At 43.8% G+C, this 27,497-nt stretch overlaps 2 protein-coding genes across 8 annotated transcripts; one reads left to right on the top strand and one right to left on the bottom strand.

The window, feature by feature from the left end:
• Nucleotides 1-787: 787 nt before the first annotated feature.
• Nucleotides 788-13,477, bottom strand: CLSPN (claspin). Of its 6 annotated transcripts, none has more exons than XM_015883224.3 (25): nucleotides 13,408-13,477; nucleotides 12,302-12,422; nucleotides 11,047-11,498; nucleotides 10,508-10,672; nucleotides 10,078-10,167; nucleotides 9,803-9,875; nucleotides 9,485-9,593; nucleotides 8,761-9,302; nucleotides 8,048-8,239; nucleotides 7,646-7,821; nucleotides 7,039-7,241; nucleotides 6,821-6,885; nucleotides 6,340-6,545; nucleotides 5,793-5,953; nucleotides 5,470-5,696; nucleotides 5,117-5,231; nucleotides 4,957-5,044; nucleotides 4,656-4,747; nucleotides 4,029-4,193; nucleotides 3,809-3,930; nucleotides 3,601-3,728; nucleotides 3,305-3,416; nucleotides 2,625-2,707; nucleotides 2,263-2,424; nucleotides 788-2,047 (listed from the first exon to the last, which is right to left on the bottom strand). In XM_015883224.3, exons 1-25 carry the CDS (start codon nucleotides 13,423-13,425, stop codon nucleotides 1,934-1,936), a joined length of 3,981 nt encoding a protein of 1,326 aa, XP_015738710.2. In that variant the 5' UTR covers nucleotides 13,426-13,477; the 3' UTR covers nucleotides 788-1,933. The 6 variants fall into 6 exon arrangements, with proteins under 6 accessions (XP_015738710.2, XP_015738713.2, XP_015738714.2 ...); XM_015883227.3 differs by having other exon boundaries at nucleotides 5,117-5,228; XM_015883228.3 differs by having other exon boundaries at nucleotides 6,340-6,542.
• Nucleotides 13,478-13,621: 144 nt separating this feature from the next.
• Nucleotides 13,622-27,345, top strand: LOC107323822 (argonaute RISC component 4). Of its 2 annotated transcripts, none has more exons than XM_015883236.3 (18): nucleotides 13,622-13,700; nucleotides 16,747-16,912; nucleotides 17,363-17,483; nucleotides 17,570-17,751; nucleotides 18,126-18,262; nucleotides 18,343-18,477; nucleotides 18,653-18,740; nucleotides 19,124-19,271; nucleotides 19,350-19,469; nucleotides 19,692-19,820; nucleotides 19,981-20,114; nucleotides 20,520-20,704; nucleotides 21,301-21,460; nucleotides 21,684-21,999; nucleotides 22,202-22,336; nucleotides 23,115-23,216; nucleotides 23,444-23,643; nucleotides 23,742-27,345. In XM_015883236.3, the coding sequence occupies exons 3-18, from the start codon at nucleotides 17,379-17,381 to the stop codon at nucleotides 23,848-23,850; spliced, it is 2,385 nt and encodes a 794-aa protein (XP_015738722.1). In that variant the 5' UTR covers nucleotides 13,622-13,700; nucleotides 16,747-16,912; nucleotides 17,363-17,378; the 3' UTR covers nucleotides 23,851-27,345. The 2 variants fall into 2 exon arrangements, with proteins under 2 accessions (XP_015738722.1, XP_015738721.1); XM_015883235.3 differs by lacking the exon at nucleotides 13,622-13,700 and adding an exon at nucleotides 14,288-14,589.
• Nucleotides 27,346-27,497: the final 152 nt, after the last annotated feature.

Here is a 27,497-nt window from a genome sequence, read left to right as displayed (position 1 = left end):
GGAACAGCAGGGTTTAACATACCCCCAATTCCTGAATTACAGGTCTAATTAGGGAAGAGGTTAACTGAAATCTTTGCAATCACAGAGCATGGAAAACTGCAAGAGTTCCCCTTCCAGTCAGAGCACAGTTTGAGCTTTAATTGCAAGTCCTTTCTCTTCTGCTCAGGGAAGAGCATTCTCTTGCTGCTCCCTAGTGGTGGGCAGATTGGCAAAACCAATGGAAGATGCTGAATTTTGCAGATTTCAATGTTTCTGTCCGGCAAACCTGCTGAATTTGCACAGCATAGAAACCAGCACAAACCACTGTTGCAAGGAGGAAACCTCCTTCCAGTTGTGGTGTCCTTCAGAGGACATCTGATGCAAACCATTTGTGCTGCCCCTCTGACCTCACCTTCAGTTCTAAGTCAGGACCGAGCAGCTCAGGCCCTGGTGTGCAACATTGCTCTCACCCTTTGCACACTCACCTTCTGGCCCCAATAAGAGAGGGCTCTCAGCTGGCACAACGTTACCATCACAGCTGGAAATAAACCACTGAGCTGGTTTTCATTGCATTGCATTGCCAGGAGCAGAGTGCCCAGCTGGAATGAACTCCAGCCTTGCTCCACACGCAACCTCAAAGAAAGATGTTGAAATATTTGAGGAAAATAAAACAAAATCCCACTATTCTAAGGGGCTGGATTGAGATGCCACAACTCAGCCACAGTTCAAACCCAGGTCTAAGCAGTTGTATGCATGCGATGAGCCAATGGTGAAGGAAAAACAAAGGTATGCACACAGCTGAGTAAAATCCTGTACATTAAAAACCTGTTTTATTGTAAAATTGCACTGCAATTGGTACCATAGTTCTCTATAAACACAATATACAGTCAAATATTTTACACGTCGCACACTGGGCTTATAATTGAGATGCTACAAAATGTACACGATTGTGACAGTGAGCAACCCCAGGGTGAGACATTGGTCTCCTAGTCCTACAGAGCAGGCCACTGTGCTACCATAACATGGCATCTAATTGAAACATGCTTGGCATACCCTCAGAAAGGTCAGAAATGCTGGATCTTCCACCTCTAGTTCCTTTCACGCTATTCAGAATAGCTGTAATGGTTCTGTACTCTAATATCCTCCTTGCAGAGAGGGCTCTTCGTTTCCCACTGCTCAGAAATGGGTGATTTGTGATGGAAGAGTAAAGCGTGGATGAAAATGGGGGGTGAGATAATTTATACCAGTTTTCAGTTGGGCAGAAGAAAGCAGAAATGAAAGCTCCAACCTGCACACCTCCTTCTCCTCTCCCACATCTGTTACTCATATGGCATGTGTATGAATATGAAAAGGAAAAGAAGGTGTGAAAGGCATTCCTATCGTACTGCCTCATAACAGGCTGGGGCCTTCTTATTAAAAGAAACATAAATTAATTACAAATGTAAATTAGAGCTTCCAAAGTTAAGAAGCTAATAAATGCTTAACAGAGAAAATAAGACACTGAAGGAAGCTGTGGCTCCTTAGTACTAAGTGCAAACAACATAAACCCTAGTGTAATTAATACTGCTTTCTTCTTACCTAAAACTGCAGAAATACTTCCAATCTGTGCTTTGATGCAGCATTTCTGTATCACAACAGTGATGCTTCCAGGTGAAAATGTAACACTGGAACATGTATACAATCCTCACAGAGTCTCATGGTGGTTAAGTTTCCTTAATGCTTAGAACAAGCTTGCATTCATTCCAAACCAAGCATGGGTTTTGTGCTCCCAATTGCCATGGAGTGGAACGAGAATAAACCTGACCATTGCTTGGAAAGAACTGGAATGAAGAAAGCAGGAAGAACAATGTACAGCAGTTTGTTTACCTTCCTGATGATTGCTGGCAGAGATTTGCAGCTCAGCCTGCAACTGACAGAGAGACAAGATGTAACTTCTGGCCCTACACAACAACATTCAGCTCTCCAAGTACTGGAATATGCTTCGGCTTTGACTCGTTTCCTCTGTGCTGTCAACCCTGGGTCGTTTGGGAAGAGCTGTTATTGCTGCAGAAGGACCTCTTTTCTTCACCTACAGAGGAACAGAGTACATTAGAGCACACTAAGTACCCCAAGGTTGAATTCTGAATTATGACAGAATTATTTGGTGTGAGATCACATTCCTGCACCACAGGAAATCATTGAGGATATTTATAACAGTGGTGCTCTTAACTATTTGGCAGAGTTTGGTGTCTGTATGTTCAAATCATCGACAGGACTGGAGCATATTCCTACACAAATCTTTACCTGATGTTTTGATTTCTCTTTTGTCTCTTCATTCTTGTCTGGGGAAAGTGTGTGGAAGACAAAATTCCTGGAGTTCCGAGGTGCGTTTGGATTAAGATCTGACATTGCCGCTAGTTTCTGAAGGATATCTTTGGGTCTATTCAAGAGAGACCCGTTTTTAATCTGAAGAACAAAGAAAAGTTCATGTGAGTGGTTTAATGCAACAAGACAGCTCTTTTCAGCAGTAGATTACCCTCAATAGAGAAGAATATCGTGTACCAAAACGTTCCTTGTTACCACAGCATGAATCCAGGCTTCAGCTGACTCTGAGGTGTCCTAACAGATGCAGTCTGGAAATATCACTTTTGAGAACCAACACCAACCTGGATGTCACGGGCAGGTCTGAATGTTTCAAATGGGTTCCTGGGCAATAGCTTTGCATCTTGTACCACTACTGCAGGGCTTGCTAGCAGAGACAAACAGGAAAACGTCAGTTTCTGAACTTAGTTTGGAATAATACAACTTTATATCAAACTGAGGAATTTAGAAATGACAACATATTGCAGACTGAAGAAGAACCCAAACAATCTGCATTGAGTTATACCACGAGCTGCACAACTGGGAAGATCACTCTGGCAATTAGTACTGCCATTTAGAAGGGAAAATTTGGTTTTGAAACAGTTTTGCACACTTGAAAGAGTCAAACTTCTACTACAATTGGGGAGAACCTGAATGTGTTTCCAGGACCTTACACAGCTTCTCCTTAAGTCACACATATTTGGAGAAGCTGCTAGGAAGCATGTCACTTTAGCAGTCTATTTGTGATTTAAAGGATGACAAACAGACTGATGAAGGACTAAAAGATGCAGAGGAATTTACTTCCACTCCACAGCACTTTCTTTCCAGAAGTAACAAAGTATTTTATCGAGTACACACAATTATCAACAAGCTTTCAGACTGATGCTTTCCCCCAGCCTGGTTCCCGGAGACCAGCTAACAACAACTGCAAGTTCAGCTCTCTCTTTTCTTTGGTTGTCACTTCAGCAAAAGAAGATAAGCCCACCTTTCTTCTGTAGGGACTTCACAGTTACTTTTTTGGCTAGTTTCATGAACTGACTGTCCTCACCGATGTCTTCCTCCTCCTCTTCCTCCTCCTGCTCTTTATTTTTTTCCTTCTGTAGCAGAGAGAAGATATTTTGTAAAACTGAAAGAGCTCGTACTAAGAATGAACATTCAGTAATTAAAGTAGACCATGTCTTTCCATTATAAAGATAAATTCATGAATATTATTGTTTCCAGAATGTCTCATCTGGTAATGGTACAAAGGATTGAACAAGATGCCCTTCTGGTAGTGAATACCTGCTCACGAAGCCACTGCTCTCGTTCAAATCTCTCTTTCCTCCATTTTACTTCTGTTTCATCAAACTGTTCATTTTCATCTTCATTATCAGACTCCCTCTGAAACAAGTCCATCTGGGAAGCATCATCTAGAAGAAGAGAATAAGTAATCACATATCTTCTCTCTTAACCTTTCAGCCCATCTCCTATCTATGGATCAGAAAGGCACCTATGTTTTTCCATCTGAACCTTCTCATTCTGCCAGGGCCATCGCTGTGAAGGTCACCATCAATGAGGTACCTCTCTTGGTACAAGCGTAACTGACGCTTGTCATCATCAAGCACTGCTTTCCTGTCAATGCAAACAAAAGGGAGAGGGTTAGTGCAGATCACAACTAAGAGCCATAACTTCACCCACGCACACAAATGTACAACAATGTGGCCACTGACATGTGTAACTTCTGTACTTGACTTTCTAATTCCGCTTCATTAGGGAGTTCTTCGTCAATAATATCTTCTTCGTATTCATTCAGGTCTTCTCCATCATATTCATCTTCACTTCCCACGTCACTCCCTGACAGTTCTGCCTCATCTTCCATGAAATCCTCCAGTTTGCTGTCAAAGAATGTTAGTAGAGTTTAGTTTGGTAGATCAATTCTTACCCTATAAGTCTTCTGAAAGTAAGGTCTATCTAAGATTAGCACACACTCTCAAAGGGAAAGTGTGACTCATAAGACCTGAAAGTTCTTGCACATTTACATATAAAGCCAACACACAACACCCCCAAATTATTGTCATCCACTAGACTGCTTGTCAATTGCTTGCCAAATGTGATGATGATAACCGTCAACAAGATGTGTTGCCTACTAGAATGAATAAAGACCTTAAGACTTGAAGAATGACAGTGATTCATTGCAACCCCATTTTGGTGGAGAAATTGCTGCACTGCTTTCATCCTGGCCTTTTCATTTCCCTCTACAATGGGAATTATAATGGAAATTCTCTCCAGACAACCAGCAGCATAGTTAACCCGTGCAGTGTGACAGCATCAATGCAAAAACCACTACTAGCACTTACAGTTTTTTCTTTGAGCCCTCTCTGCGTCTCAGCACTTCTTCTTCATCACTTACTTCTGCTTCTTCACCATCACTATCTCCACTCTTTTCATCCTGTGAAAAGTTTATGGAAATGAAGTTTAATCTGAAAGTGGATTCTCTGTAACGACAGCTTCTTCTGTCCCTCAGCCCACAAACACAGAATAAAACAGTAGTGATTTTAAAAGATTTGCTGTGCTGGATGACGCTGTATTTTGCACTGATAAATATATTCCAAAATTAAGTAGATAAGCTGATTTCTCAGTCAGAGTGCCACACTGTACCTCTTCGCTATCAAATGCATTGTCGTCTGTTACAAGCTGGAAATCACCAAGCTCCTCGTGCTCCTCGTGCTCCTCATCCTCCACCTCCCTAGGGGGAAATGAGTGAAATGAGACAACAACCACTAAAAGCTTCTGTAAATCCCTGAGGAATAATGCTAACCTGTCTGTGGGGAACGAGCCTGAACAAAGTGCTAGTGCTTCTGCCATTGGGTCTTCTATGTCACTGTCCTTCTCTGCCTTGGAAGATACAGATGATGCCCATGTGGGAGAATCTGCTACAAAAAAAAAAACCAAACAGTGAGGTGGCAACTTATTAGACAGGTATATTTTAACGTTTAGAATGTCAGAGAACACTTTAGAAATGACAGCTAGCATGCACCAACAGATTATTACAGCTCTCAGAAGTCTCACAAGTTCCACATCCTGCATTATTGCCCAGAACTAGAACATATGTTAGTGTAAAGCTTAGAAACCAAGTCAGCAGCAAAGCTAGGAATAGAATTCAGGACATACTCTGAGTCACAAATTTTCCAGAGCAAAGATTGAGCAGCTCTTCCATGTTTTGTTTCTTGTTGCTGCTGGTACTTGGCACATGCTCAGCTTGACTGCTAAACTGTCCAGAACACAAGTCCAATAATTCATCCATGTTTGCATCCATTGCATTCTCATCCATACTGGCCAGAGTCAGCCCATGCTTTGAGGACTGGTATTTATTTCTATGTTGTCCAACATTCAAGAACCTGAAAGAAAGTCTGTAGTTAGCAAAATCTTGCTGTTCTGTACGTTCTACTTCTGTTAAAGGGCACAAAATATCATCCTTTACACCTGTAACCTACCCATCTGCATCAAGCAGCTGGCTCTGGGTGTCATCTTCCAGAGAGAATTGAAACTGGGATTCTCCAGCCCCTGGAAATAAACTCTTTGGTTCAGGAGATGCATTATACAGGTCCTGGGAATCTTCTATGGGAAGAGAGGGCTCTGACATCTTTCCGGAGCTCTAGGCAAAAGAAGGTAAAATAAACCAATTAATTACTTTGCACCCCTGGAAATCAAAAGCGAGAACCAGATAAACATTTATAATAATTTTCAGGATAAAAAGAAGTTGAAGTATTTCCGAGTTGCTCTGATAAATCCTACAGTCACTGAAGTCAAACGCTATATTTAAAGCAGATATATTTCAGAGATCAAAAATCAGATTACAGCCTCTTCTCTTTGAGACTTTAGAGACATTTTAAACTCCAGGGACGTTTGCTTGTCTGAAACCTTACTCATACAATAGCAGTTGTTTAGATGCCTTCTTCTCGTGTTATTTTTTCCAAAAATATGGCAGGATAAAACACATTTATTCATCATGTTAATATGAGACAGGGACAGGAGCCTTACCTTGGAAGCAGAGCTGATAAAGCTTGTTTTGAAAAAGCCTGGGGAAGGTGACCTGAAACCTCCTGCTGCGGGTAAAAAGCTCCCTCCACGCGACACCTGTTTGTTACAGGGCTGATACGATGGAATCATGGAGCCAATAAACTCAAAGCTGCTGTTATGGCTATTCTCTTTTGCTGGTGTTGGTAGAGAAAATGAATCATCATCTTCTGAAAAGGAAGTTTCAATGTAATGCTTAATTTTCTCTCTTATGGTCCAGTATTACATTTGTTTCCCCAGCATTACTTTTAACTTTACTTCCCTCTAGCTTTTTTCATGCTCTCCTAAGTTTTTAATCATACCTTTCATAGCAAAACCATGTAAATACACAGCTAATGACATCAGAAAAGAGTCACAAACAAATCCCAAATAGAAACATCTCTACGTGCCACATGAAAAAAGAAAGTAAAAATGAAAGCCAGCTAATATAGCATTTCTACTTTACCTAACTTGGTAGGTTCTTTGTCTGTAGCTTCTTCACTATCGTGTTTCTCATCATGAAGAGAGTACCTGTAATTCATTAAGTAAAAGGTACCTGTTAATATACACAAGTGCCATTATCTATCATACCTACTTGCAAGAAATGAGGTATCAAAATAGCTGTCAGGGATATTAGCCATGCTTAATATTGTTCAAGAACATCTGTAAGTTTTGTTGTCTTACCCCATTTTGGAGGAGCTGTCCTTAAAGAGCATCAGTGTAGACTCTGTTGAAGCCAGTTTGGGAACAGAAGCACCATCCACAGATTGCTCCACCTTTTCTCCATCAGTTGACTCTCTGTCAGTTTCTTTATCGCCGTCCTCAACTTGTTTCTCTTCCAAATCTTCATTGTCTTCCTCTGCCTCGTCAAGCAGAAATTCCACAGCCTAGACAGCATCCCCAAATACAGCAGATAGACTGTGGTTATTGTTCAAGCTGCAACCCTCCTTGCAAGCTTTTTGAGATGTTCTAACACACGGAGGAGAACACTGAGTGACAGAGTGACACTCAGTTCTTCCATTCCTCACCCCTATTGGAGTCTAAGACATCTGGCACAGAAGAGCTCAAAATAGGCACATTATTTTGACCCTCTTTAAAAACAAAAAACTGGCAAACTCCACTCTGGATCAGGAATGAATTCATTCCAAAGACATTTTCCCCTGCTAGGAACGAGACAAGACACTTATATGAGTGGCACCAGAATCTTTTGTACATGTTAGTAGTCCACTTTCATTGAGGAGAATCAGAATTGAGAATCTGAGTGGGTTATCTGAACATGTTGCACACAGACCTCATGATCACCTTCCTCCTCTTCCTCAGACTCATCTGTCATCTCTTCCTCCTCCTCCTCCTCCAGCAGCTCCTCATTATCCAGTTTGAACAGTGCTTGCCGTTTTTGGCGCTCCTCACTCCTGCGGAGTTTCATGGCCTCCTGGAGTTTTGCCTTCAGCACTTGCAGCTTTTCACCTGGACAGAAGTGAATTAATTCCTATGTTAGATGTACTACGTTGAATCCTGAACCTTGTTGCTTTCAAGCATCAAATCTAATGCAACTACACGTACATCAACGCAATTTTAAAACAACTCGTTTTTTAAATGATTTTATGAATTGATCTGTCAGCTGGAAGAGAGAGAGAGCCATGGGCAGAAGTGTTATAGCACAAGAAATAACTATCACAACTCCCAGACTGACCTGGCTTTGTGTGGGCTGCTTCATCCAGGCTCTCTGCAGCTAAAACCGCTGGCACCACGTCTGCTTTTAGTTCCTCCTTTCCTTCCGATGTGGTTTCCTTACGAATAATGTTCATGTTTATGGTCCGTTCTGCTTTGGGTTTCGATGTTTGAAGGGTGTGCTTCAAGAAACGCGCCTTCAAGGCTTCTAATTCTTTAAATCCACATTGGTTGCATGAAAAGTAAATTAATTTGATAGTATTAAATTTGTATCAAGAGCAGATCTTAACATTTTTTCAAAAGAAGTTAATTAAAAACTGTAAACCCTGGACATTCTGGTAGTTATAAAACAATTTGACTTATAAGAAATCATTACAGAGTATTTCTGCAGTAAGTAGTACTACATGACATTACCACTGAGTATGATTTATCCACAAGACCTCAACTCAATGCCACTCTGCACTTCCAGCCACCAGGAATCTCTACATTTCTCTTAATATATATAAGACTAAAGGTTCATCAATAGCTGGAGTTAACATTCCTTCAGGCATGTGAGTATTAAGGAATCAGAATTTCCCATTCCACCATTAGTTAAAGGAAACCCACTAGAATCTGTAATGGTAAGAAAACATGCCTGACTTTGCTCTAACACTTCTTAGAGGTTTTCCTTTTAAATTTAGTTTCACTCCGCTTACTTAAGAAGCTCTGACAGTATGACAAAAATAAAAGTGATACCTTTATTCATATCAGATTCATCGAGGTTTATAAAAGATTCATTGCCAGAGCAGATTCTTGGCTTGATGGTCAAATCAATTCCCAGCTCACGGAGTTTATCCAGTTTGGACTTCTTCACTTTTTCAGGCTGTGCTGTTGATTCAGGCCTCACTTGTTGGTTGTTTTCCAGGTCTGATGCTGTTTCACCTCTTTGCTCCAGGGCATTGCCTTCAAATGGTAGAGGAACCTCACTCTCTTTCTGTTCACTGCAATCAGTGCTTAGGACTGATTGCTGTTCTTCTGTTTCACTGGCAGTTGTTACAGTCACAGCACTACGAGAATCATCATTGTTCTTCCTGGACTTTTCAGCACAGTCTTCTGTCAAGTTCTCCCCTACACCAAGGGGAGGATCCTTGGCAGCAGTATCAACATCTCCGCCAAGATTTGCTTCTGGCTCATTAGCTGCTGACTGACCACCTTCTGTTGGCCCATCTTTGCAACCTGTGCTTGAGGTTTTCGTGCCTTCAGCTTCTTCATTCAGGGTGAACTGGTATTTAGTGGACCTAATGAAGGCAGAAAGAAATTATGGTTATCGGAAAGGAGAGAAAAGGCTGAGAACAAACTGAGAGAAGAAAATAGTTTTCTCTTATTGATGTATAGGAAGAGGTGAAGGATAAAAAACTGGAGCAAAGGAGGGATATCCTCAATATTCCTGATAATACATGAGGAAGGTTTAAGTCCTTACTTCAGTAATGCCATGGCATTTCCTTCATACACTGGTCGAGATCTACGCTTGTAGAATTCACAAACACTTTTGGCCTCAGGCATATGGTATGGGAGAGACACAGATGATTCTGAAGGTACAAGAAAAATTGAATAGTCATCTAAGGCATTTATACCTTTAAAAAGGTCCTTGATTAAAAGCGGTCTTTTAATCTTCAACCGTAAGTAACTAATGCCAGGTAAAAGAAAGATCCACACTTTCAGACAAATCATTTCCATTTCTCCCCTGAATTTCTTACTAATTTAAACCCCACTACATACTAATAGAATTTAGTTGTACCTCTAATGAGCCGCTGGGTCTCACTGTGTAGCTGTTTAATGGCTTCCTTACTCAGCTTTGCTGCTTTCCGCTCCTTAAGAAAAGAAAAGAACTTTTCAGGGACTCTATTCCCTGAATAGCTGTTTTTCCTCTTTCAAGTAACAAGAAGTCAGCACAAAACAACCAACTGAAATTGACAAACAGCAAACCAACAACAGCATAAGATAGCATTGAAAAGGCACCAAGAACTCCCAGTGGTTTGAGTAACTGTAACAAACAACACAAGAATACTTCACCTTCCTTTTCGGTTCTTTTAATGCAGATTCCTCGTTCTCATCATCAAACACATGTTTGTAGCCTTCATCCTCAGAAAACCGTTCTTTGTTCTACAGTGTGTAAAAGAGAGATTCATTTATTTCAATACATAGACAGGCATAGCGAGGGCAAACAAGTCAAAATTATTATATAATATCATAACTGGTCACCAAAACCAGCAAAACAGGATCTGTACACATCCTCATCAACGAGCACAAATCCTGTATAACACTATGGCAAATCTCCGAAGCTTCTATTGTAGCCTTATAACTTTCCAATACACATTCCTCTATCTTCAAGAACAGAGGACTGTTTTACCCTCTGTTATAAACAGAACAATCATCAAAAGGTTTCACGTATGCTCAAATAAAATGCTTTCTGCTAATATCCATCAATGTTCTATTGCTATACCTTGTACTTCTTTATTTTCTCTTTCACTGCAGCTCGTATTGACTCTATTGACTCTTCATCCCCTGCGAAGGAATCATCTTCCTCTTCTAAGCCATTATCAAAAAGTTCTTTGTCATCAAGACACCCACTGTCGTTTGAAGGATTCCTCTCACCACCATCCACCTGCTGGGTCCAGAAAGAAAATATCTGAATTATTTGTTTCAGGATTTCCTCTTCAGTTCTTCGATGTGCATTTATTACTGTCAACAGATCTCGAGGGAACTTAGAATGTGGGTATGGCCAAACTTAGTCTAGCATCTGCTTTGCCCATAAGCCGGACATGTTTACTTCAGAGCACCGCAAAACTGATAAGCTAAGTTTATGGAGCACTGATCCCTACAGCTAGAATTAATGGGACTCAATAATCCTTGTGGATATTGTACCCTGTCTGTTGCAGTAATGAGGACACGAAGGATGCAGAAGCACCGAAACAAAATAATACTGATAAACATTTAACTTAATGTGGAAAGCACCTGAGATTTTCTGCCAAAAGCACATACCTCTGAGCTCGGCTTCTTTCCTTTTATCAGCTGTTTGATGGACTCAGCTCTTCTCTCCCTCTCTTTTCTTCTTCTAGGTTTCCCCACAGCTTTTTCAGCTGCTTCACCTTCAAAACCATGTTTATGCTTTCTGGATTTTTTCCCAGATTTCAGCTGTTTCTCCTCTTCCAGCTCATTCTCAGGCAAGTCAGACTTCTTGCTTGTGTCAAGATTATCAGTTTGCAAATGATCCTCATTGTCACTGCCATCGCTGTCCAGCACAGCCTGCCGGATCCGGGATTTCTTGTTTCTCTGGGCAATAACATCCTCCTTTTCCTCTCCATTTTCTCTGTCTCCACTCTGAGATTCCTTCTGCACAGAAGAGTCACCGTCCTCCCCATCTTCGCTTTCACTGTCCTGAAGCACCTTCTTGCCTTTTGCTTTTCTACTTACAAAAATCTCTTCTTCTGAATCTGGAAAATTATATTAAAAGAAGTGATATGTGCTATGGAAAAGCACATTACACTGGTTAATTAGCAAGCAATCGGTTATCAATACAGTGTACACAGTTATGCATCTGTTAAATGTTACAGATGTCAATCTATTTAACTGTTGGCATCAGTTATATTGGTGTGAATAAAGTTTGAAATAATAACTTCCCTTTCTGTACCTCTGTCATGGTTTTGTAATTTTGCTATCAGTATTCCACATCATAACACCATGTAAAGCATGGATACTTCTATTGAATGTGCAGTCCACAGAAGAAGACTACGTATCCCAGAGAACAACAAGGTCAGGGATGAGTCACGGGACCAGGACGCTGTATAATCTTGTTCCCAGGCTGTAGCTCTCTCTCTTTCGGACTCTCAGAGAGTGGGAAGCGTTCCAGCCGTGTTGCCTAGAGTTCACAGTCGGCCTCTCGGTTTTTGGGGACTCTCTCTCTTGTGTTTCGTTCGATTTATTAGCCTCAATTATATTATATTGTGTTATCTTGCATTCCGATATCATATTTAGTAAAATAAGTTTTTCCTCCTTAGACTGCCGCTGTTTTTATCCCATTTCCCTTTTCCCCCTCCTTTCCAGGCCCTGGGGACCCTATGGGGTGGCTCCCCCCTGTCACGGTCATAGGTAAATCTAAGCAACCCGTGACAACCTCGAAACCCCTTTTTGTCTCATCTACAGCTCTCTGGTCACATCCTAAGCAACCAAAGCGGCTCTTTGGCCTCATACAGCCCAGCAGATCCCCACTGTGAAGCCCATCAGCCCCATTACAGACCTCCATCCTGTGGTGCCGTGGTGTTGATGGCTGGTGATGGGGGCTCAGTGCTGCCCTGCCCGCTGTCTGTGTCCCTGCCCTGGGCCTTCAGCGCAGCCACATCCAGCTCTTCTGCTTGGAGCTACAAAGCAAAGGGCAGCTGTTCTTAGCAACCAACGACTCGTAGGGCCCAAATGAGGCCTTGCTGTGCTCCTTCATAGACACCATTGGCCTTTATTTCACAGACTCACAGAATCACAGAATGACCCGGATTGGAAGGGACCTCAAGGATCATGTAGTTCCAACCCCCCTGCCTGGCAGGGCCACCAAACATACACATTTACTAGATCAGGTTGCAGAGGAGACCCCATAGACCCCATAGATCCCCATAGAGACCCCATAGGTCCCCATAGATCCCCATAGAGACCCCATAGATCAGGTTGCCCATGGCCCCGTCCAACCTGGCCTTGAACACCTCCAAGGACGGGGCATCCACAACCTCCCTGGGCAGCCTGTTCCAGGGCCTCACCACTCTCCTAGTGAAGAACTTCCCCCTGACATCCAACCTAAATCTTCCCTCTTTTAACTTCAAACCATTTCCCCGTGTCCTGCTATTGTCAGCTCTTTCCAAGAGTTTAAGGGAAGAGTAAGTTCCCTTCAGGTATTGAAAGGCTGCAATGAGGTCACCCCGCAACCTTCTCTTCTCCAGGCTGAACAAACCCAACTCCCTCAGCCTGTCCTCGTATTTCCACACTCTATCAATGTTTATTAGTGTCTAAACGTGCCTGCGCGTCACGTGACCGCACACACACACAACTCAATCACCGCTTTGAGTTCATTACGACCAAACGCGGCCTAAAGCCGGAAGTGAAGCGCCATCACACCGGAAGACCGCCACGAGCTCCCACAATGCACCGCGAGCCGGAAGTGAGCGCCGCCTCCCTGAGCATTCTGGGAAATGCAGTCCTGAAGCAAAGGCGGGAGGACGGAGCTGCGGGGCCGCCCGGTTGAGCTGTGGAAGCTCCGCCATGTCGCTCAATGCCCATGTCCGCCCTCAGCCCTGCGGTCACAGGAGCTGTAATATCCCCGGTAGGAGGCAGATGAACACACGGTGCGGTCACACTCACCTCAACGGGAGCCGCCATGACCCGGCCCGGCCTGTGCCGCCTAATGAACCTCTTCGAGTCTTCGCGCGCTGCTTTAGCCCCGCCCTTTTTAAGCACCAACCAATCAGCGATCAGTACATCCCTTTAAGCCCCGCCTTCCTCGCGGTTGATTGGGTGTTTGTATCTCTTCGCCCCGCCCACTCTAACATCGTCCAATCAGCGCTCACCTTGTGGGGGTGGAGCTCCGTGTGGTACCGGGGTCTCCTCAGTGCGGGGTCGGGCCGCGGTGACACCACAACCCGAACCTGCACAATGTAAGATCCGATTCACCTTATATATATATATATATATATATATATATATACACGACAGGTCCGTACTTTGTACAATATAAAAACGGTTTGATAACGTTTATTAGTTGTTTTGTCGAAGTTAAAAGTCAGGCTGCATCTCTCACCGTGATAAAGGGAGAAAAAAACAGCAATTTCTGAGGTTCCCGGTGATATTTGTGAGGTGTCCGCTGTTATTTCTGTGCAGATCCGGGTAATTGTGGCTGTTTTTATGTCTCTAATACATCATAGAACGGACAGAGTGACAACAGCGGGCTGCCAGGCCGCACAGCGCCTCTTTATGTACCACAGGGCCTGAATTTGGCTCTAATAATGGCTACGGATGGAGATGATGTTTTATATTGTGTAAAATGTGTTTTATATTGTGTAAAATGGGGTTAAAAAGAGCCGGGAACCAACGGCCCGAAGCGCCTCATTGCTGTGAGGGGGCGGGGCGCGCTCACCTGTCTGCGTAACGACGTGCGCGCTCCCGCCCGCCAGCAGGGGGGCGTTGTGCGTGCGCGCTCCCGCGGCTCAGGGCAGCGTGGAGGGGGCGCGCACGGCGGGAGGCGGCGCGTGCTGGTGGCGGCGGCGGGGGCGCGCTCGGCGGCGCGCAGCGGGGGGATTGTTTGCAACGCCGCTCGGGGTTAGCGGAGCTCCGGCAGCTCCCCCCCCCCCCCCACCGGCCGCCGCCGCCACCCCCCCACCGCCGCTGCTCCCCCCGTTTCCTCGCCTGGCCCACATCCCGAAGTCAATATTCCCGAGATCAAGCGTTACGCGGCGGCGGCGGCGGCGGGGCCCGGGGCGGCCGGTGGGGCCGGGGGGGACCGCAGCGAGGCCGCCGCCGCCGCCGCTATGGAAGCGTTGGGACCCGGTGAGATACAGCGGGAGGGGCGAGGCCCCGGTGGGGGCTGTACGGGAGAGGGGAGGAGGTGGAGGAAGCGGAGGCCGCGGGCTCGGGAGCCGCTACAGGCCGCTGGGCCGCGGGGAGAGCCTGGAGCGATGAGAACGGAACGACACGGCCTGGAACCGGCTGGGAACTACGGGGGAAGTTTGTGGGGCGGGTGATGGCTGAGCTGTCAATGGGGCCCACGGGCTGTGCTTGGGGATGGGCGGCAGCGGCTGTGAGCACAGAGAGGCTGTGAGCACCAAGAGGCTGATGGGGGGCGTTATATTGGTCAGCAGCCTGTGGCTGAATGCTGGTGTTATTTTGCATGTGGTGTTTTCCTGCTTGTGTTTTAATAGCCGAACTCATTCTTCTGCCGGTTGGGTTTCTCTACCGAAGTGTGACTTGTCTTGGTATAATTGTTAATTCGGGTGAAATATTAGGTATTTATTGATACTAAGAGAACTGTTCTTGTTTAGCTTGGAAAAGAGAAGGCTCTGGGGAGACCTCATTGTGGCCTTCCAGTGCTTGAAGGGAGCGTATAACAGGAGGGGGAACGGCTGTTTGTGAGGGTGGACAGTGATAGGACAAGGGGGATGGTTTTAAAGTGAGACAGGTTTAGGTTGGATATTAGGAGGAAGTTTTTCACCCAGAGGGTGGTGATGCACTGAACAGGTTGCCCAAGGAGGCTGTGGATGCCCCATCCCTGCAGGCATTCAAGGCCAGGCTGGATGTGGCTCTGGGCAGCCTGGGCTGCTGGTTGGTGACCCTGCACACAGCAGAGGATTAAATTTAGATGATCATTGTGGTCCTTTTCAACCCAGGCCAGTCTATGATTCTGTGATATAATTGTAGGGGTTGGAAGGGACCTTCAGAGACTGAGAAACCAGCAGAGGTTTGTTCTGACAGTCTGCTCTGCAGCTGCACCATGCAGTCTGTCCGTGCTGGCTGCCTGCTCTGCTGGATCCTCTTCTTGCTCCGTACAACACTTCCTGTCTGAAGTAACATCTTGAGGTTTCAGTACCCATAAATGTCCCACAGTGGAAGAAATGGAGTTAAATAGTGCATGTGAACCTTGTCAGGCTGATGGGGCAGGGTGGTCTCCAGAATCCTTGGAGAAGTGCCTTTAGAAAGGAGAAGGTTTAAGTTGCATCTCCTTCCATGGACGCTGACCTTGGTCAGCACAGCCATTCCTGCCCACGAAACGTATCAATATGAGGCAGGAAAATGGGTAAATATAGTTGTCATTTAATCTCTTGTGGGAGGTCAGTGCTTGCACTTACTTCAGGCTAATTAGCGCAGGATTAATGGATCATCTGTCTCGTATCCAAATAAGCACAGCAAACTTTGATTGCCCTTGATGATTCACACTTGGCGAGATGGCTGTAGCTTGTAGAAGTACTAACTGGACCCTACAACCAGTTTAAGTGTGCTCCTGCCCTGGTGGCAGTTACTCATGTGGGTGCAGAACCAGCAATGCATCGTGTGGGACGTCTGCACCCCATACAGCCACAGCTTTGGCAGTGATGTGTCAATTGGGCTCCAGCTGCTCTGAGCGTTCTGCTTGCCGTCATTGTGGGGTTGGTATTTGGGTGCGATGGCCGTCAGCTGCTTACAAACCCAAGTGCAGGAGGCTCCTTTCGTTTGGTCTTAGCTGTAGTTTAGGATTGTGTTAAGCTTATTGCTGCACACTGAAGTGTTCCCAAATATGAGCTTCATCCTCCTACAGCTTATCTGCTTCCCTTCTGATATAAGCTGTGAGCCCTTGATTTAAATGGATACTGGCAGGTTGACACTTATGATACTGAACTTGCCCTTAGTTTAACTCTTAGTTTATTGCTACTCTTTGCCCCTCTGCTTTGTTGCTCAAGAACAGAGGGAAGAATCACAGATCACGCTGCATGCTGCCAGATACAGACAAAAGCCATGAAAAGATATTGCTTTGTATGCAGTGTAGACTGGGGCTGTGATAGATTGAACAACAACAGAAAGTGTTTAATCTTGTTAACGTGGTATCTCAGATCTTAAAACTTTGAGGACTTTAAGGTTTCTTTCTGCCATGTCAAAAAGACTTTCCAGCTAAACACACCTGAAAAGATGCTGCAATGAGTTATAATTCTCTTCTGTATTTGTTTGACTTCACAGGGCCCCCAGCAAGTCTTTTCCAGCCCCCCCGTCGCCCAGGCCTGGGCACTGTTGGGAAGCCCATCCGCCTCCTAGCCAACCATTTCCAGGTTCAGATCCCTAAGATCGACGTTTATCACTATGATGTGGATATCAAACCAGAAAAACGACCCCGAAGAGTGAACAGGTAGGAGCTGTTTAATAGCGATAACACTGTTAGCTGTTATACAAAGATGTCTGGTAGTAACTGGGGTGAGGGAGTTCTGCTTGTAAATTGATACAAGTGTTTTAGGTGTTTGTGCATATCAGTAGAGCCCATCTGAAGAGCACCCCAGCTCACCCCAGGGCAGATGCTTGTATTTGCTCCTGGGTATGAACAGTTCTTCAGATGGCTCTGCTTGTACTGAGTGCATCTCTTCTGGCAGCAATGAGTTTGGACATGTGCCTTGCACTTTGTATTGAAACTTCAGTGTCTTAACCTGGAGGTGACTTACTGCTGGTTTCTGCTGATGACCTGTGTGTGTTTGAGTGCACTGTAGCTCCTCCTACCTTGATCAGTTAAGAAAATCTAGAAAAGGAATTTGAAACCACATAAGATCACTGCTGGATTTTCCTGTTCTTCAACCTAACTTTATAGAGAAGTGGTGGATACTATGGTGAGACACTTCAAGATGCAGATATTTGGTGACCGGCAGCCTGGATACGACGGGAAGCGGAACATGTACACTGCACACCCGTTACCCATCGGCAGGGACAGAGTGAGTGTTACTGTGAGCGGTCTGATCTTCGTGTAGAAAGCTGCTGCAGTCCTTAAAAAAAGCTTCTGCTTCACTTTATCTGTAAGGTGGATATGGAGGTGACGCTTCCAGGAGAGGGGAAGGACCAGACTTTTAAGGTGTCCATTCAGTGGGTGTCAGTCGTCAGCCTTCAGTTGCTGTTGGAAGCTCTGGCAGGGCATCTGAATGAAGTTCCTGAAGATTCTGTACAGGCCCTTGATGTGATTACAAGGCACCTTCCCTCCATGAGGTGGGTACTTCAGGTGTCTGTATAACGGGCCAGTCTTGTCTCTGTCTTCCATTTCTGTTAGTTACTTGCTGCTATTCTGCTGTTACACCTTCAAACACCCGAAGGGTTGAGGGAAGCTGTTGTGTAATTCAATGCCTGCATTACAAATCTGCACTAGAATAGGGATATTTGATCTGAACTCAAGACTTGTATCTACTGGTCATGTTTCCAACTGGAATTTGCTATAGGTTTTCCAACTGCTCTGCTCCGGTTTTATATGCTTACCATGAGTTAGTTCTAACAGTTGTAGTGTGCCATAGAACCATGTTTTAAACACATAACTTCGGGAAGGTTTATTGGAGAGGAATGTTCAAATTAATGACTTCCTTTTTCAGGTATACTCCTGTGGGTCGGTCCTTTTTTTCCCCCCCTGAAGGCTATTACCACCCTCTGGGTGGTGGCAGGGAGGTCTGGTTTGGTTTCCACCAGTCTGTGAGGCCTGCCATGTGGAACATGATGCTCAACATTGATGGTACGTAGGTAATTGTGTCTCACTAATGTGATGGAGTTCGTGCTGCTTCTAAATTAAATGTCCTCTTTATTTTACTGTAGTATCAGCAACTGCTTTCTATCGTGCTCAGCCTATCATTGAGTTCATGTGTGAGGTCTTGGACATTCAGAACATCAATGAACAAACCAAGCCTCTGACAGACTCCCAGCGTGTCAAGTTTACCAAAGAAATCAGAGGTAAAGGCTTGTTCTAAAGCTGCTGCATCAAAATGCTGTCAATTTGTAACTACTGTGTTGTAATGAAAATTCACAAGACACTTGGGAAGTCGTCCTTTCCTTTTTGGTCTCATCTTTCCCAAAGGTGACTCCTATGTCTGATTCTATTTAGGTGATTTTTATTTTGGGTTTCCAGGTCTAAAAGTAGAGGTTACTCACTGTGGCCAGATGAAGAGAAAATACCGAGTTTGCAACGTTACTCGTCGACCAGCCAGTCATCAGACGTACGTATACCAGCATTTCCTGATGAGTTTTAAGACCTTGGATCATTTTGATGTGTTGTTTATACAAGAAAAGTTGAATCTGAAGGTGAAAGAGCTGTGTGGATTTGAAAGCGTGTTTAGCCTTAAAAGGACAGAGAAGTAATTTGGGTTTAGACACCTGCTTTATTTCTATAAGTACAAGAAAATAGAAGGGTTATTGAAGGCTGTCATTTTATAAATAGTTCCAGTAAAGTGTGAAATATTATCGTTAAGGAGAAATCCAGTAGCTAAGGAAAATAATTGTGTTAAGCATTTCTACTCTGGCTTCATTTTCCACTCTTCCTTTCCCCTTTTGAGATTTAAAACAACAACGCCAAACTAACCAGAGCAAATATCTTTTGTAGGTTTCCTCTGCAGTTGGAAAATGGGCAGGCTATGGAGTGTACAGTAGCTCAGTATTTCAAGCAGAAGTACAGCCTGCAGCTGAAATATCCTCATCTTCCCTGTCTCCAAGTAGGACAGGAGCAGAAACACACATACTTGCCTCTTGAGGTAAGGATCTGACTTTCTCTTGCGTTGCATTGTCCTTTTTAAAGTGGTGTTGTGCCACTTTTCACTGTTCTTGTGCAGGTGTGTAACATAGTGGCAGGCCAGAGGTGTATCAAGAAGTTAACAGACAATCAGACATCAACGATGATAAAAGCAACTGCAAGATCTGCACCGGACCGACAGGAAGAAATCAGCAGACTGGTAAGTCCAACTTCCAGCTAAACAGCCTGCATTTGTGAGTGTGATATTCAGAAGCACTGGTGTGTATGTAATGATAACCAGATGAGCCAAGAATTTCAGAAGATCAAAAAATCTGACTTCTTTAAAATAAATCCTTTTAAACGGAAAAGCTATTAATTGCAAAGAAGACAGAGCCACCTGAAACGCTAGGTGTGGTTACACAGATACTTCTCTTGTCACCAGGTGAAAAGTAACAGTATGGTTGGTGGACCTGATCCATATCTGAAGGAGTTTGGTATTGTTGTCCATAATGAAATGACAGAGTTGACAGGCAGAGTTTTGCCAGCGCCAATGCTGCAATATGGAGGCAGGGTGAGTCTTCCAGTCTTGAGTGAAATACCTTGTACTGAGGGTGCTGAAATTCATTAAAGGTTCCCTGTATCTTCTCACAAGGTTTGCTTTTGTGTGAACTCTGGCTGTAGACAAAACCAGGCAGCATTTTATTTTTAATTTGCCTTTGGTTTTTACCTAGAACAAGACTGTGGCCACACCAAACCAAGGTGTGTGGGACATGAGAGGGAAACAGTTCTATGCTGGCATTGAGATTAAAGTTTGGGCTGTTGCCTGTTTTGCTCCTCAAAAACAATGCAGGGAAGACTTACTAAAGTAAGTATTTTCCTCTTTATTCAGGATACCTATTTCAGGGTTTATTTTCCTATTTTTGAAAGACAATACGTAGTATAAGTTAATGATGCATCTAATAGTAAAAAGAGGAAATCATAGTTCTGCAGTGCCTTAAATGCATACTGCTTGGGAGGAGGCTTTAATAAAGTTCATAACCTAATTGGCTGGCTAGGAGAGCAATAATTCCCTTACTGCTGAGGTTACATTTCAGGTTGTAGAGACTGCATTCAGATTTTGTATAATGCTGTTTTTTACAAAGAACTGGTGGTGATCTTTTATTCCGACATCTGAACTATTCATAATTGATAGAATGTGATTAATTGAAATAACAGGAAAGTGGGATGTGGTGAAAAGACCAAGCTGCATCCATTTGTATCTTATTTCCAGGAGTTTTACAGACCAGCTGCGTAAGATCTCCAAGGATGCAGGCATGCCGATCCAAGGCCAGCCCTGCTTCTGTAAATACGCCCAGGGTGCAGACAGTGTGGAGCCCATGTTTAAACACTTAAAACTGACTTATGTTGGTCTGCAGCTGATTGTGGTGATTCTACCTGGAAAGACACCCGTGTATGGTACGTGGAAGTGTTGTGAATTGTTAAGGAGTTGAATGTTAAGCGGGTATCTTATTATGCACTTCATTGGTAGGAAGGAGACAAAGCAGGTAGTGCCTTTAGTTTAAGAGAGTTTGCTATTGAGTTTTTTGGTCTAATTGTATTTTGGAGGTTGGATTGTCAATACTCGGTGGAGTAGATTCATAGCTTAGAGTTGGAAAGGAACTTTGAAGACAGTCTAGTCCAGCTCCCCTGCAGTGATGTGAACATCCATAGCTCAGTCAGGTTACTCAGACTGTCCAGCCTGGCCTTGACCATCTCCAGGGACTGGGCATCAACCACAACTCTGAGCAACCTACTCCAGTGCCTCATCACACTCAGTGTGGAAGAATTCTTCCTCATATCCAACTTAAATCTCCTCTTTTTAAGTTTGAAAGCATTTTCCTCGTTCTATCACCACACACACTTTGGGTTTGTTCATTCCCAAAGAGCAGGCTGAGACCTTGTCAGTGAGCCTTTGAGGGTTTTGTCTAGCATAACATTTGGGAAAAAGAAGAGGAAGATGTGGAACTGATGACTTCATGTAACTGCAACCACCATCCTGTTTTCTGTCGCAGCTGAAGTAAAGCGAGTTGGTGACACTCTTCTTGGCATGGCCACTCAGTGTGTTCAGGTAAAGAATGTGGTGAAAACCTCACCCCAAACGCTGTCCAACCTGTGTCTGAAAATAAATGCAAAGCTTGGAGGAATCAACAATGTGCTCGTACCTCATCAAAGGTAAGAGGAGATTTAGTGCCTTCGATCCTTTTTTTCTTTCTATTTTGCTTTCTGTTTATTTTGGGATAGATTGAGGCAAACACCTTCATCTTTAAAGATCTGGAATGGTTCTAGTGCCATTACATGGTTTGGATATGCCTTCCTTGGTTGTCTTTTTCTCCTTCCTCACCCATCCCCCCCTTCTTTACATTGTTATTAAATAAACCTTAATCCTATTAAACAGGCCCTCAGTGTTCCAGCAGCCAGTGATCTTTTTGGGAGCAGATGTCACTCACCCTCCTGCTGGAGATGGAAAGAAGCCTTCCATAGCTGCTGTGGTTGGCAGCATGGATGGCCATCCCAGCCGTTACTGCGCCACAGTGCGAGTGCAGACCTCCCGACAGGAGACATCCCAGGAGCTGCTGTACAGTCAGGAGGTGATACAGGACCTGACAAACATGGTGCGAGAGCTGCTGATACAGTTTTACAAATCCACACGTTTCAAGCCTACGAGAATCATTTACTACAGAGGAGGAGTTTCAGAAGGGCAAATGAAGCAGGTACTGTCTGCTGATTTCTTGATGGTCGTGAAGGGACTGACCTTGACACTGCATATGTGGAATACAATTCACAGTTAAATTTCGTTCTCCTGAGTAGACAGAACATAAAGTTCTCCTGGTTGATTGTGCTCCTTATGAAGTGGCTTATATATATGGAAAGAATAATAATGTATGCACTAATAGTTAAATCTTCTATGTCCAGGTAGCTTGGCCAGAACTTATAGCAATCCGAAAGGCCTGTATTAGTTTGGAAGAGGACTACAGACCAGGAATAACCTACATTGTTGTGCAGAAAAGGCATCACACCAGGCTGTTCTGTGCTGACAAAACTGAAAGGGCAAGTAATGTTGAGTACTTCAGTAAGGAGGTGACGGGGATGGGAGCGTAGGTGGTTTGGCTAATGGGGGTGGAATCCATCTCGCCCACTGGAAGTGAACTAATTTGTACAAACAGGTTCTGTGCTGGAACAGGCTTTTCTCTAAGACCAAAATAGCTAGTTCCTCCCCTTTTTTTACTGCTCTGCATCAGACAGTCAGATGGAGCAGTTCATTCCCGGCCCGTTTTGGAGTGAGCATACTCAGTATCTCTGGATTTGCATATCTGGAGCTGTAGCCTCATTTTGGTAGTCTTGAGATTCCCAACACGTTGGTCGGTCAGTTGGTCTGTTCTTTTTTAGATGCATCTCTAAGATTTGCGTGTCACAAATCCACGAGCCAACTAAGGAGCCTTTTTTAGGAAATGCCCTGTTATGTTGTTACACATCTCTGGGGTGTGATTGCAAACAAGGGCGTGAAGTCTATTTCAGAAAGCCAGCATCTTTTCATATTCTAAAATACCGACATATACTTTATTCCACTCTGCAATTTTAATGGTGCTGGCAAGAATTCCATTTTTCTCTGATCACGCACCACCTGGATTTGGTGAAGTTCCTAAAAATAAACCCACAGAGAACATTTTCATTCCTCCTATGTAAGTTACCTGATTTTTTCCACGTTTTTCAGCTATAAATTCTCAGCCAGCCAAATGTAGCTCCTACCTGAGGGGGTATTTTTGGATCACTTCTAAATGAAGGCAAAAAAACCCAACATGGGCTAATAATAAACTTTCCACTTTAGGTGGGTAAGAGTGGCAACGTACCAGCGGGCACTACTGTGGACAGCACCATCACGCATCCTTCTGAATTTGACTTTTACCTCTGTAGCCACGCAGGAATTCAGGTAATGCTTCAGCTCTGCCGTGCTCAGGTAATGGGAATAAATCCTGATTGTCTTCCTGATGAGTAATGTTGCTTTTATTTATAGTTTGTCCAATGTAGAGTCGCATCAGTTCAGTGAGTGCCTATTTAGCACTTAATCTTCAGTGTACTGATAGAAGGTGTGGTGTTCAGATACCTCCTCTGTGTATGTTGATGCTGCCTGGCTGAACTCTCATCTCTTCTCTGCAGGGAACCAGCCGGCCCTCCCACTACCAGGTCCTGTGGGATGACAACTGTTTCACTGCAGATGAGCTACAGCTGCTGACCTATCAGCTGTGTCACACGTATGTGAGGTGTACGCGATCAGTCTCTATTCCAGCACCTGCATACTATGCCAGACTGGTAGCGTTTAGGGCTAGATACCATCTTGTGGACAAGGATCACGACAGGTAAGGAGCTGCACCTCGCTGCCTTGGTAGCCACACAATGAACTTGAATTACAGGCTCAGTTGTTCATGGTTCTCTGTATGTGTCTGCGTTTTTACAGTGCTGAAGGCAGCCACGTGTCAGGACAGAGCAATGGCCGTGATCCTCAGGCTCTGGCAAAGGCAGTGCAGATCCACCACGATACTCAGCATACAATGTATTTTGCTTGAGAGCATCTGGGAAGATGAGGCAAAGCCAACGACTCATTCAGTCCTGACATGTTTTCAATGCCTACTGCTATAGCTAGGGCCCGGTTTCTTTCAGACTGCCCACTACCAGCAGCTCTGAACAGTCGCACTGAATCCGTACTTCAAACAATGTCTGATGCACCGACACAATTGAGCCATTCGTTTCGTTGTTTTACGTAATAGAAATTCATAGACTGTCTTTTCTGATGCATTGGACTGAATTTTTACCTCAAAGCGCAAAAGGCCGACCATCCTGATGTTTTTAAAGGACTTGGCACGAAAGGTTTCTATCGAATATTTTGCTAGCTCTGGTCTTTAGGTTCCCTTCTCATCCCATTAGTTGATGGTGACGGCTGATTCTCCGTCCTCATGCGCTGCTTAGTATGCGTAGTATGGCGAAACTCCTCCTGTTCAATGTAATTGTTCTCTCGTGTGGGGCCATAGATTTTTTTAATGGAGATTTTAGACTTCACTACTGTAAATGCCTTTTAACGGACGTTCACTTTCACAGGTCTTGCAGTTTTTGTCGGTTTTACTAACGACCTTTTTAACCTGCAGACTCGGGCTGCAAAGCAATTGCACTATTCTGCGAGTTCAGATCGGTGGTTCCTGCTCTGTGAATGTGTAACATACCCAGGTAGGTGTGGGGATGCCTGTCAGTAGGTTTTAATTGTAACAGATAATACTGCCGTGGTATCATAACATCATTTTCTCCCCTCTGAAAAACAAAAAGAACTTTAAAAAAAAAAAAAAAAAAAAGGAAAAAAAGAAAAAAAAATATACAAAAAAAAAAGGAAAAAAAATTAGCTTTTAGGTATTTTGCAGACTTTTACAAAAGTGCCCACTTGATGCTGCTGTGTGGTTTGATAAATCAAAGTGATTTTAACACTTTTTTCTCATAGGAGGTTTAACTTTGGCAATAAATATTTGTTTTCTAAGCCCCCCCCCCCTACCGGTGTAATTTTCTAGCTGAGGATTGTGCATGAGTGACCCCAAATGTTCTCGTGTCGTTTTCTGAGCACACAATTTGGCAGATTCTGAAACCTAATTAGAAAAGACTCACTTTCCATGCTCTTTTTTTTTTGTTTTTAAAGAGTTCTTTTTAACTGTTTTCTATTCACTGTTGGTGTCCCGTCTGCAGCTTTTTGTATAGGTTTGAACTGGGTGTTACGTGTAGGAAAGGCTTGCCAACCTGTACAGTGTAATGTATTGTGTGACAGGCAACCTAAGGACTCGTACCAGCATTTTCAACTTCTTCCCCTGGGAATCTGGGTTGCACACACAACTGCATTCAACAGCATGATTAATCAATGTAAGTCTAATTATACCGATTCTGTCCCAGCCTATAGAAATTAGGGTTTTAAAATCTGCTTGGCTTTTCTCAGCTGCAGTGTGTAATAAGGAAGAGGGGCTTGGTTTTACCTTTGGGATCCATAAAGGTAGAGCACGAAGAGTAGATTCCTCTTCGGTGTTAGCGTTAATTAGATTAAAAGTGTGTTCCTGACCTGAGTAGAGCTCACACCACTACTTGCATAGCACGTTTGAGAAGCCCAACAATTGCACTGTGGTCTCTGATGCTCGTGTGGGGTTTGCTGCTAAGTCGTCTGCTGTTCCAAAGCTGAGGAACCAGCCCCCTCAAAACTTCAGCAATAGGAAATGCTGTTTCCTTCGGTCTTTTAAGCTTGTAAATAAATGGAAGTTTACATTTCTAAATGCTGGTTGTACTTCAGTCGTACCAGAGTACACTGAGCGTAGTCTTCAAATGGTTTTGTAACCTTCTGTCAAATAGGTTGTCTCATGAAATTAAGTTTAAACTGTTGGTTTTTTTTATCCTGTTCAAATGGGACTGAAGCAAACTCTGCTCCTGGCACATGTAGTAGATGAGCTTAGGTTGGAAAAAGATGCTTTTTTGTTTTTTCTTTATTGTTTTTATTTTGAAAGAATACCTCACTTGTGTAATAAAATCAGGACATGTGGGTGGGAAACTGATGGCTGCTTTCTCAGTACTCGTTCAGGGAGAATACCAAAATCAACCCCTTTATTTGGAATGAACTCTGACCGACCCGACACACGTGGAGAACTTTGGCACCTTGAAAAGAAGCTGAGCACCCTTTTTTGAGTTCTAGGATCAAAGATGGCTGTTTGAGTTTGTGCACTAGGCAGGAACGGGGCTGGTTTCATAGGGGGGGGTGCATAAGAAGTATTGAGTTTTATCACCAGGTAGTTTGTTGTCCAGTGCCAAGCACTCCTAGTTCAGATTGAGTGAAGTGAGAGCCTCTCTTCTGTGTGACTGGGCTGAGTATTTGAGCTCAGACTGCTCAATATATCATATATTGAGACTATATGGGTTGTTATAGGTGCCCAAGGTCATGGATGGGGCCCTGGGCAGCCAACCCATATCAGGGGGGAGGGCTGGGGTGGGGTTCCCATCCAACCCAGCCATTGTGTGATGCTATGTTAACCTTGCTTTGGGAAGCACAGCAAGAACCTGAACTCAATCAGGTGTTAAAACACCACTGCAAAAAAAAGAAAAGAGAATAGGATAATAGTGCAGGGAGCGTTGACGTTCAGGACTGTTGCTTGGTGATAACTATAAGATCAAGGTTTTGGTAATACTGTCCTATGCAGGTCTGAAAGCTGAGTCTGGAGGTTGGGCTTGGTGATCTGAATTGTGATGCATGTGTCAATCAATGGGAAGATGTGCATTCTGTAGATGTAGTTTTTAAGGTGTTTTCGTTTCGTTTTTGTTCTTTTTTTTTTTAATATATATAAATAAAGCCTGTTGGCCACTGTTTAGCTCTGTGGTGTGGAGGGTTTTACATGTAGCAACGTTTAAAGAGTCGGGGAATGGGGATGGTTGATATTTAATACAAAATAAAAGGGGCACGTTTGTTCAACAGACCCTACCCCCCCAATCTACCTTTGTGGATGTGCTGTAGGATTTTTCTTGCTCAATAGCAAGGCAGCAGCTCTGCTTTCATTTTCGGAAGGCAGAGTTTGGAGGGCATTGTATCAATACTGTTTCAGCTGCAAGGTTTGATTTTTTGTTTCCTTGTGCATTTGAGGAAAGACCTTGTAATATCACTTCCAGGTTTTCTTACACCTTGCTATTGGCGTTTCCATATTTCTATATGTCTAGAGGCTGAAACTTCAGTGTAAGATGTTTGCATTCGTTCCTTTTTGCCCTACGGTGTAATTTTCGTTTCTATATTGTTAGACTTGTAACGTTGGAGATGGTTATTTGCTGAACTTTGGGCTGGGTGTCTGATAGCAATACGAGGTACTCATTGGAAGCTGTTCTGGGTGGGATAGCGGCCCCATGTTGCGATACGATGCCGGTTGTGTACAATTTGCAATGTATTATTCTATGATTCCGATGATTTCTTTGGATTTTTATTTGGATTTTTAGCCTGCAGGGATATTTTGTGTTCATGTGTCCGAAAATAAAAATAAAAAACAATGATTAAAAAAAGAAAACGGGGTGTTCGTGTGCTCAATGCTGGTCATCCTTTATGTTTAATAATCATGCAGTGGGTAACCTAATTAAGGTGCTTTATATTGATTAACTTGGCATTGCAACTTGTGTTGTGCACAGCAGGTTGTGATGTGAAGCATTGAACCAACACAAC

The sequence above is a fragment of the Coturnix japonica genome, chromosome 17 (genome assembly GCF_054131305.1).
Source record: "Coturnix japonica strain WE chromosome 17, WE-NBRP24, whole genome shotgun sequence".
Lineage (NCBI taxonomy): Eukaryota > Metazoa > Chordata > Aves > Galliformes > Phasianidae > Coturnix > Coturnix japonica.
Note: the sequence above shows the minus strand (reverse complement) of the source record. Positions and strands in the feature narration are given on the sequence as shown.

Bases quoted from the DNA above. Each gene is read 5' to 3' on its own strand.
- CLSPN (XM_015883224.3), bottom strand. The intron at 6,546-6,820 runs GTAAAGTAGAAA...CTTCCTTTTCAG, and splicing joins CAAAGAACCTACCAAGTTAG to AAGATGATGATTCATTTTCT. The intron at 5,045-5,116 runs GTTAGCATTATT...ATTTCCCCCTAG, and splicing joins GGCTCGTTCCCCACAGACAG to GGAGGTGGAGGATGAGGAGC.
- LOC107323822 (XM_015883235.3), top strand. The intron at 20,705-21,300 runs GTACGTGGAAGT...TTTCTGTCGCAG, and splicing joins TGGAAAGACACCCGTGTATG to CTGAAGTAAAGCGAGTTGGT. The intron at 22,337-23,114 runs GCAAGTAATGTT...TTTCCACTTTAG, and splicing joins GTGCTGACAAAACTGAAAGG to GTGGGTAAGAGTGGCAACGT.